The sequence below is a fragment of the Propithecus coquereli genome, unplaced genomic scaffold, assembly GCF_000956105.1.
Source record: "Propithecus coquereli isolate 6110/MARCELLA unplaced genomic scaffold, Pcoq_1.0 Scaffold1, whole genome shotgun sequence".
Lineage (NCBI taxonomy): Eukaryota > Metazoa > Chordata > Mammalia > Primates > Indriidae > Propithecus > Propithecus coquereli.
In genome coordinates, this window is record NW_012133857.1 from 12432991 (window position 1) to 12443241 (window position 10251).

Consider the following 10251-nt stretch of genomic DNA (forward strand, 5'->3'; position numbering starts at 1 on the left):
CTTGCTCAGGCTGGTTTCAAACTCCTGAGCTCAAACAATCCACCCACCTCGGCCTCCCAGAGAGGGTATATATTTCTTTTGATATATTGCTGAATTCTAGTTGATCATGTTTTGTTAAAAGATTTTTTTTGTCTGTGTTCATGAGAAATATTGGTCTGTGGTTTTTTGTTGATGTCTTTGATTTTGGTATCAGGGTAATGCTAGCTTAATAAAATGAATTGGGAAGTGTTCCCTCCTCTTCTACTTTCTGGAAGAGATTGTATAGAATTGGTGGGGGGTTTTTTATTTGTTTTTGTTTATTTGGTGTTTTTTTTGTTTTTCCACTCTGTTGCCCCCGGTAGAGCGCAGTGATAGTGGCGTCATTATAGCTTACTGCAATCTCAAACTCCTGGGCTCAAGCAATCCTCTTGTCTAAGCCTTCTGAATAGCTGGGACTATGCCATGACACCTGGCTAATTTTTCTGTTTTTAGTAGAGATGGGGTCTCACTCTTGTTCAGACTGGTCTTGAACTCCTGAACTCAAGCAATCCTCCCGCCTCAGTCTCCCAGAGTGCTAGGATTAAATGTCTAGACTGTGCCTGGCCTAGAATTGGTATTAATTCTTATTAACACCAATTCATGAAATATTTGCTAGAATTCACCAGTGAAGCCATCCAGGCCTGTAGATTTCTTTTGTGGGATTTTTTTTTTTGTTTTTTTTTTTGAGAAGGTCTCATTTTTGTTGCCCCCAGCTGGAGTGCAGTGGCATCATCATAGCTCACTATAATCTCCAACTCCTGGGATCAAGCAATCCTGCCTCAGCCTCTTGAGTAGCTGGGACTGACTATAGGCACATGCTACCACACCTGGCTAATTTTTCTATTTTATGTAGAGATGGGGTCTCACTATGTTGTCTAGACTGGTCTCGAATTCCTGGGCTCAAGTGATCTCCCATCTCAGCCTCCCAAAGTGCTGGAATTACAGGCATGAGCACTGTGCCTGGCCTCAAAGAATTTTTATTAACTTTTCACAGAACAACTCTATGTTTCATTGATTTTTCTCTATTGTTTTTGTTTTCAGTTTCATTAATTTTTGCTCTTTATTATCTCTTTCCTTCTGCTTGCTTTGGTTTATTTTGCTCTTCTTTTTTGTGAGATTTTTGAGATAGGACCATAGAATATCGGTTTGAGACTTTTCCTTTTTCCTAAGGACTTAGTGCTATAAATTTCCCTCTAAGCACTGCTTTATCTGTGTTCCTCAAATTTTGATACAGCTCCACAGATGTATTTTTATGTATTTTATTCATCTTAGTGTAATTTTTTATTTCCTTTGAGACTTGTTCTCTGAGCCAGGGAGTATTTAGAAGTTTATGTGTAATTTTCAGGTGTTTGGAGATTTTCCCATTATTTTCTGTTACTCACTTCTAGTTTGATTTCATTGTGGTTAGAGAACACATTCAGTATTATTTCAGTTCCTTTAAATTTGTCCAAGTTTGTTTTTTTTTTTTTTTTTTTTTTTTTTGAGACAGAGTCTCACCGTGTTGCCCGGGCTGTGAGTGCCGTGACGTCAGCCTAGCTCACAGCAACCTCAAACTCCTGGGCTCAAGCGATCCTCCTGCCTCAGCCTCCCGAGTAGCTGGGACTACAGGCATGCACCACCATGCCCGGCTAATTTTTTCTATATATTTTTAGTTGTCCAATTAATTTCTTTCTAATTTTAGTAGAGACGGGGTCTCGCTCTTGCTCAGGCTGGTTTCGAACTCCTGAGCTCAAACAATCCGCCTGCCTCGGCCTCCCAGAGAGCTAGGATTACAGGCGTGAGCCACTGCGCCCGGCCCAAGTTTGTTTTATGGCCCTAGATGTGATCTGTCTCAGTATATATTCAGTGGACATTTGAAAAGAATGTGTAGTCTGCTGTTGTTGGAGGGAGTGCTCTATTATATAAATGTCAATTAGATCATGTTGATTGATGGTATTTTTGAGTTCTTTTGTGTCCTTGCTGATTTTCTGTCTAGTTTTATCAATTTTTGAGAGAATAGTATTGAAATTTCCAACTATAATTGTGGAGTTGTTTATTTCTCCTTTCTGTTCTGTCAGTTTTAGCTTCACATATTTTGCAGCTGTGTTGTTTGTTGCATATACATTTAGGATTGCTATGTGTTCTTGGTAGACTTACCCTTTTCTCATTATGTATTATCCTTTTCTGTCTCTTATAATTTTCTTTGCTCTGAAGTCTACTTTATCTGTTATTAATATAGTCACTCTTGGTTTCCTTTAATGTTTGCATGATACATCTTTTTCTATCCTTTTGTTTTCAACCTATCTTTGTTAGATATTCTGACATTTCTATCCTCTTGGTGTTGTCATCTATTGTCTTTTTTTCCATTCAGTTTGAAGTCTTTCTGCTTCTTGGTATGATGGGTGATTTTTGATACCTGGACTTTTTTGTATTTTGTTCTGAAACTCTGTGTTCTGTCTCAGCTGGGTTTTTCTGACATTGCTCTGGCAAGGAAAGGCTGGGGGAGTTGCATTTGGAGGTAGAAGTCTAGGTTCTCCACTTAGCGTTTCTTATAACTGAGGGGCAGGGGGTCCTTGTTCCCTCTGGGCAGTGGTGAAAATTCTGACCTTCTCTGCTAGTCTTTCTCTGATACCATCCCAGCAGGGAGGGGGAAAGCTGCCTTGTTACTTCTGAGTGGGCATGGAAATCCAGGCTTTTCATCTGGTTTCCACTGACTGGGACTAGAAGAGGAGGAGCAGCACATCCTTATTGGCCAGTAGAGATGAAAGTCCTAGCTCCTTGGCCTTCTCTGACACTATTTCAGTGGGAATATTTGAGGCACCTTGTTATATATAGCCTTGTAAGGGTGGAAGTCTAGGCTCCCCATTTGGCCTTTGCTGGCGTGGGCAGGGTTGAGGTTGTAGTTTTCTTCTGTAGTGTTTGGCTAAAGTAGAGCTGTTACTGTCTTAAAGGTTTCTGTCTTGCTAGGCTATCCTCCTTTGGCTAGAGAGAGCCTACTTTTGGGGTGCTTATTTTTGGTCTTATCTGTTGGCATTTCTGGGTTGCCAGCTTCTTCAGCTCTAATACTCGTATATATGAGGCAAAAAGAAATCCCAGGGAACTCACCACTGTGTCGCTCCTTGAGTTCTGGGGTCCCTAGCTGGTCTGCTACCTTCTCTTTCTAGAATCTTCTTCTGTTTACTTTACATATAATATCTAGGATTTTAAATTGTGTTTGGTGGGAAGAATAGGAGAAAATATGTCTATTCCATCTTCCTGGAAATAAAAGTTCAGTTGTCTTTTTCTTTTTTGTGCTTTGTGTTTTTTTTTGTTTTGTTTTGTTTTGAGACAGAGTCTCACTCTGTTGCCCGGACTAGAGTGCCGTGGGTTCAGCCTAGCTCACAGCAACCTCAAACTCCTGGGCTCAAGCGATCCTCCTGCCTCAGCCTCTCGAGTAGCTGGGACTACAGGCATGCATGCCCGGCTAATTTTTTCTATATATTTTTAGTTGTCCAATTAATTTCTTTCTAATTTTAGTAGAGACGGGGTCTCGCTCTTGCTCAGGCTGGTTTCGAACTCCTGAGCTCAAACAATCCCCGCCTCGGCCTCCCAGAGTGCTAGGATTACAGGCGTGAGCCCCCGCGCCCGGCCTGTGCTTTGTGTTTTTTGATGTCTTTTAAAATGAAATCCTTCCTTATCCTGACATTCTACTATATTTTCTCCTAAAATTTTTAAAGTTCTACTCTTTACATTTGTATATCTAATCCACTGGGGTTTATCTTGTTTGTGTTGGAGAAGTGAGGGAGGAACCTAATTTTATTTGTTTTCTTCATAGATGGCCACTTGTCTTGGCAGCTTTGCAAGCTGATTTGGGCTCTCACTCAGGTTCCAGTCTGCTGTCTATTCTGCCCCCATGTGATGCTGCCTTATATATAGCAGATTTATGATAAGTTTTTATGTTTGGTAGGACAAGACTCCCAACCTTGTTTTACTTTCTTGGGTTTTGGCTCTGTCTCATGACAAAAATGTAACAGGAATAAAATCAACAGGAAAAAAAAAACATTGGAATAGGCTTGGATTTGCATTGATTTTACAGTATTCTGCCTTGTTTCAGTGGCCTTGTTTTCTTTAGCAATTTTGGGTTTGTTTACTTTGCGTTACCCAAGTCAAAAAATGTCACGTGGCCCAGGGCAGGCCTTAATCTTTTTCCAGAATGGGAAATTGCTCATGATGGCTGTGGTCACCTGTGGGCACCCAGTAAGTCCCATAAGGCATCGATGTGGCTGCCATCCTAGAGTAGGTGTCTTGAACTGCCTAAAGCTGGTGGGGGAGTGGCGGACAATGTACAGATTTCTAGTCACTTTATTGGGGGTGGGGGCAAGAAAGGACAAATAAGTTTGTTTGTTTGTTTATTTGTTTTGAGACAGAGTCTTACTCCGTCTCCTCAGCTAGAGTGCAGTGGCATCATCATAACTCACTACAGCCTCAAGCTCCTGGGCTCAAATGATCCTCTTGCCTTGGCCTCCTGAGTAGCTGGGACTACAAGCATGCAAGCCACTGCGCCTGGATAATTTTTCTATTTTTATTAGAGATGGTGTCCCACTCTTGCTCAGGCTATTCTCAAACTCCTGAGCTCAAGTGATCCTCCCACCTAGGCCTCACAGAGTGCTAGGATAATAGGCGTGAACTGTGCCCAGCCTTTTTAAGGCAGTTTTAATTCCACATTTACTTTCTCCTGCTATCTCTCTTTTTTATTTGTGGCCTGCCAAATAAATTTTGTTTATTGGCACATGGTTTGCAAATGTGTTTAATAAATGAGTCCTGTGATTAGTGCTTGGGGTGTGAGGAGTGGATACTTGTTGCATTTCTCTGTGCATGCAATGTTTTGGTCTTTTCAAAAGTATTTTTGTTTTTTTTTTTTTTGTTTTTTTTTGAGACAGAGTCTCACTCTGTTGCCCAGGCTGGAGTGCCGTGACATCAGCCTAGCTCACAGCAACCTCTCACCCCTGGGCTCAAGTGATCCTCCTGCCTCAGCCTCCCGAGTAGCTGGGACTACAGGCATGCGCAACCGTGCCTGGCTAATTTTTTCTATTTTTAGTTGTTCGGCTAATTTCTTTCTATTTATGGTAGAGACGGGGTCTCGCTCTTGCTCAGGCTGGTCTCGAACTCCTGAGCTCAGGCAATCTTCCTGCCTCGGCCTCCCAGAGTGCTAGGATTACAGGTGTGAGCCACCGCGCCCGGCCTTAAAAAGTATTTTTTAAGCCTTATTATTATATTTGCTTCATGGTTGTATCTCTGCATACATGCACATATTTTTTTCCTCCTTGAACTATTTCAAAGTGAGTTGCAGAGGGTTTGACACTTCATCCCTAAATACTGCAAATACAACTCGTAAGATGGAGAATGATCCCCTGTAAAGCCACACTTCTATCATATCATCTAAGAAAATTAACAATGAATCCAATCTTCTGGCAACATACAAAATTCCCCAGTTACCCCTTTCAGAACTGGGCTCGTGAAGTAAATCCAGTATCCAGTGAAGATGCACACATTAAATCTGGTTGCTGTCTGACTGGAACAGTCAGCATTTAGAGAGATCAGGCCAGTTGTCTGGTAGAAGGTCCCACATTCTAGATTTGTTTGTCTTTTCATATTTTCTGCAAACTCGAAGTAGGTCTAGAGCAGTGCTGCCCAACAGAAATATAATGTGAGCCACATATGTCATTTAAAATTTCCTGGTAGTCGTGGGGAAAAAAAGGTGAAATTAATTTCAATAATATATTTTATTTAATAGATTTCTTCATTTACTATTCATTTATTGTCAATATATTTTATTTAATACATTTGATTATATCAAAATATTATCATTTTAAAGTCCAATCAGTATTTAAAAGTATTAATGAGGTATTTTACATTCCTTTTTTTATACAAAGTTTTCAAAATCCAGTGTGTATTTTACTTTTTTTTTTTTTTTTAAGAGACAAGAGTCTTGCCCCATTGCCCAGGCTAGAGTGCAGTGATGTAATCATAACTCACTGTAACCTCAAACTCCTGGGCTCAAATGATCCTCCTGCCTCAGCCTACTGAGTAGCTGGGACTACAGGCATGCGCCATCACGCCCAGCTAAATTTTGTATTTTTTGTAGAGACAGGGTCTTACTATGTTTGCCCAGGCTGGTCTTAAACTCCTGGCCTCAGGTGATCTTCCCACCTTGGCCTCCCAAAGTACTGGAATTTATAGGCATGAACCACCGCATCTAGCTCTGTATTTTACATTGAATAGTCCAGCCACATTTCCAGTGCTAAGTAGCTGCATGAAGCTGGTGGTTTCAGTACTAGAGAGTGTTGGGGTGAGAGACTTTATCCAACTCAGTATAGACATGTTTGGCAGGAGCACTTGGGGGGCTAGTGCATGACTTTGAACCATGGGGATTGCTCAAGTCTGAATCTGCTCTTCTTCTTTTTCAGGCTCTGGGTGCTGTGGGATGGAGCAGGTGTGCAGAGGGTGAGGACCCAGCTCTGAGACCAAGTCACTTGCTTCCTTACTTAGGAAGACTATCAACTTGAGCAAACTCAGGCCTGGGACGAGGATGTCTGTGGCCCTCTCGCTGCTGCTCCCCCTTTGGGGGAGGACCTTTCTCCTTCTGCTCTCCGTGGCCATGGTTCAGTCCCACTGGCCCAATGAACCCTCGGAGGCCATCAGGGATTGGGAGAACCAGCTTGAGGCGTCCATGCACTCAGTGCTCTCAGACCTCCATGAGGCAGTTCCCACAGTGGTTGGCATTCCTGATGGCACAGCTGTTGTTGGGCGCTCATTTCGGGTGACTATTCCAACAGATTTAATTTCCTCCAGTGGAGACGTCATCAAGGTGAGAGACTGAATATAAAGCATAAATGAGGAAGAATTCTCATCTTCCATCTTAGCTTTGCTCTCTTTTCCTTCCGAGTTCTAAACTCTAGCAATTCTGAGCCCAATTCCTCCAGTACGTGCTAAGTGCCCTTGAGGAGAAGGACAGCCACTGATGTTCACAAGAGTATCCCCAAGTATCTCAGAATAGCATCTTAAACTTTATTCTTGCTCCCATTCTGGGGGTGTCACTATAAAAAAGACTTTACTTTGTCCTCTGGTCACTGATTTATCAATTTGGTGGAAGGGCCTGCCATATGTATAGGAAAAGGTCACCTTTCATAAGCCATGGAGTTAAACCCAAGAAATACAGAACTTTTGTGGTGTGAACATATTTTTTAAAATGAGATATAAATAAATATAGGAATTCCACTCTAATTTGGTGGTTTATGTTTACTAAGGTCTTTGATCCCTTAAGAACCAAAATCAGTACCCAGACTTCCCAGCCTTGCTCCATATTCTTTGGGGGAAGCAATCTAGAGAACAAAGGGATCTGAAACATGTGGACAGAAGAGTGTTTTGGCTGACCCAGGATGGGAATCAGGTGAAACAGGAAGCTTTTGTGTGAAGAAGCAGCATCCCTCTGGGTTTGTGTAACCTTGGACTTCCTGTAGAATTCTGGGTGGGATGTACCCTTCAAGTTATGAACATCTCCTAGAGCAGAGGTCAGCACACTTTTTTCTTAAAGGGTCAGATAGTAGTAAATATTTTAGGTTTTACAGGCCATATGGTTTCTGTCAAAACTCCTCAACTCTGCTAGTGTAGTGCAAAAGTAGCCATTATAATATGTAAACAAATGGGCATGGCTGTGTTCCAATAAAACTTTACTGTGGATACTGAAACTGAAATTTGAATTTCATATAATTTTCACATGTCAAGAAATATTATTCTTTTATTTTTTCAATGATTTGAAAATACAAAAATAGGTGGTAGGCCAGATCTGGCTCATGGCCATGGTTTGTTGGCTCCTGACCTATAGCATTCTTTCCCTAGAGTTATGGCTTGGATGTGACTAAAAATATTCCAAGATCTATACTTTGTCATGGTAGTTTTTATATCTTCTCTGCATTTAGACTTCTCTATATACATAGTGTTCTGGCTATCTATTGGTGTGTTTAAACCACCAAAATTTAGTGATTTAAAACAATCAGCTTGTCTTGCTCAAAATTTTGTGGCCAGGAAAGTCAGGGAGTCAAGGCTCATCTGGGAATCTTATCTTTACTTCACATGGCACTAGCTAGCATGGCTCATCTGGGGCTGGAGGATCCACTTCCAAGGTGGTGCATTTATGGCTAATGAGCTCATTCTGCCCGTTGACCAGGAGCTTAGGTGGGGCTGTTGGTCAGGGTCCTTGGTTTCTGTTCATGTAGACCTCTCCATGGGCTGCGTGGGTGTCCTCAGAGCACAACAGCTGGGTTTTGAGATTTCCAAGAAATAGGAGAGGAAATTGCTGGTTTCTTAAGGCCTAGACTTGAAAATTTATACTTGGACTGTACTCCATTGGTTGAAGCCCATGTGGGCTCTTGTGGATCCTTAATAACTTGTCCCTCTTTGACCTACAAGCCCTAGGCATCTGGATTAGAAATAGCTACAAATTCTGTGCTGTTCTTCCCTTGAACAGGTAAGTCTTTCCCCTTTTCCTTGAATCTGGGTGGACCTACTTTTTGCCTGTACCCTCCTTTTCCCTGTTGGCTCCCTTCTTTTTAGATTGTGGCTTGTTCTCAGGGCAGCTTTGTGGTCTCAGGCAGCTGTACTTCTAAAGATCCTGGCCCACGTAGCAGCTCACTTCCACAGAGCTCTTTCTAGTTTACAGAGTGTATAAGATTTTTTTTTTGTTTTTGAGACAGAGTCTTGCTCTATCACCTGGGCTAGAGTGCCGTGGTGTCAGCCTAGCTCGCAGCAACCTCAAACTTCTGGGCTCAAGTGATCCTCCTGCCTCAGCCTCCCGAGTAGCTGGGACTACAGGTGCACGCCACCACGCCTGGCTCATTTTTCTATTTTTAGTAGAGATGGGGTTTCACTCTTGCTCAGGCTGGTCTCACACTCCTGAGCTCAAGCGATCCTCCCACCTCGGCCTCCTAGAGTGCTAGGATTACAGACAGGTGTGAGCCACCACGCCAGGCCATATAAGATTTCCTTGCAATCTTCATAATACCCTAGCAAGCCAAATGCTAGCATGACCATTAGATAAAGAGTGGTGGTTGTGCAGGTTACATTTCTTGCTCACCTTCAGATTTGATCCTCTGAATAGCCAGGCTCAGCATTGGTTGCCTTTGTTGCAGTCGCCATTGGAATGTTTTACATAGATTAATCTTGACCAGAAATGCCTTGAACTGATACACTGAGCTGGATATTTCCTGTATCTGGCCTAGAGACATTTAACAGGCTTATTCACCAGGAGAGTAAAGAGATTTTACTGGAAAAACAGGATTTTATCTGAGCATATTTATCTGTGGAAAGCAGACCATTTAGTGGCTGATGAGCCTATAGAAAAACAGATGAAGATGTGTGACTCTTCATCCCGGTCTGAACCATCAGGGTTGTGTGGCTTGGGAGTCAGAAGGTCAGAAAACCTGACTTTGTTCCTAGGGCTTTGGTTTCCCCATCTGTAAAACAGGATTGCAAAAGTCTTTATATTAAAGGATTTTTTTTTTGATTTTTTGTGTTTTTTTTTCTTTTGACATAGGGTCTCGCTCTGTTGCCCAGGCTAGAGTGCAGTGGCGTGTCATCATAGCTCCCTGCTACCTCAAACTCCTGTGCTCAAGAGATACTCTTGCCTCAGCCTCCTGAGCAGCTGGGACCATAGGCACGTGCCACCAGACTCAGCTAATTTTTTAAATGTTTTGTAGAGATGGGTCTTGCTATGTTGCTCAGACTGGTCTTGAACTCCTGGCCTCAAGTGATCCTCCCACCTTGGCCTCCCAAAGTGCTAGGATTACATGTGTGAGCCACTATTCCCGGCTTAAGGAGTTATTTTTTTCTTATTATAATAACGATACATGAATGTAATTGTGGAAAACATAGAAAGGGAGAAAAAAAAAATCTTTTGTGGTTTCTACAACTCAGAGTAAAGTCCTCCATGATTTTCTTTGCTCATTAAGCGGTGTCCATGCCACATACACACAGACATCTTAGACCTGGGATCATACTGGACATATTTTTTTTTTTTTTTTTTTTTTTTGAGACAGAGGCTCACTCTGTTGCCTGGAGTAAAGTGCCGTGGCGTCAGCCTAGCTCACAGCAACCTCAAACTCCTGGGCTCGAGCAATCCTATTGCTTCAGCCTCCCGAGTAGCTGGGACTACAGACATGTGCCACCATGCCCGGCTAATTTTTTCTATATAGATTTTTAGTTGTCCAAATAATTTCT

The 10251-nt window shown here is 42.2% G+C and overlaps 1 protein-coding gene across 3 annotated transcripts in view; it reads left to right on the plus strand.

The window, feature by feature from the left end:
• Window positions 1-10251, plus strand: part of DAG1 (dystroglycan 1 (dystrophin-associated glycoprotein 1)) — a 71340-nt gene that overhangs the window by 46130 nt on the left and 14959 nt on the right. For all 3 annotated transcript variants that reach the window (XM_012637972.1, XM_012637966.1, XM_012637960.1), the window contains exon 2: window positions 6444-6844. In XM_012637972.1, coding sequence (XP_012493426.1) covers window positions 6566-6844 — 279 coding nt within the window. In that variant the 5' untranslated portion in view covers window positions 6444-6565. The remainder of the gene's footprint in view (window positions 1-6443; window positions 6845-10251) is intronic.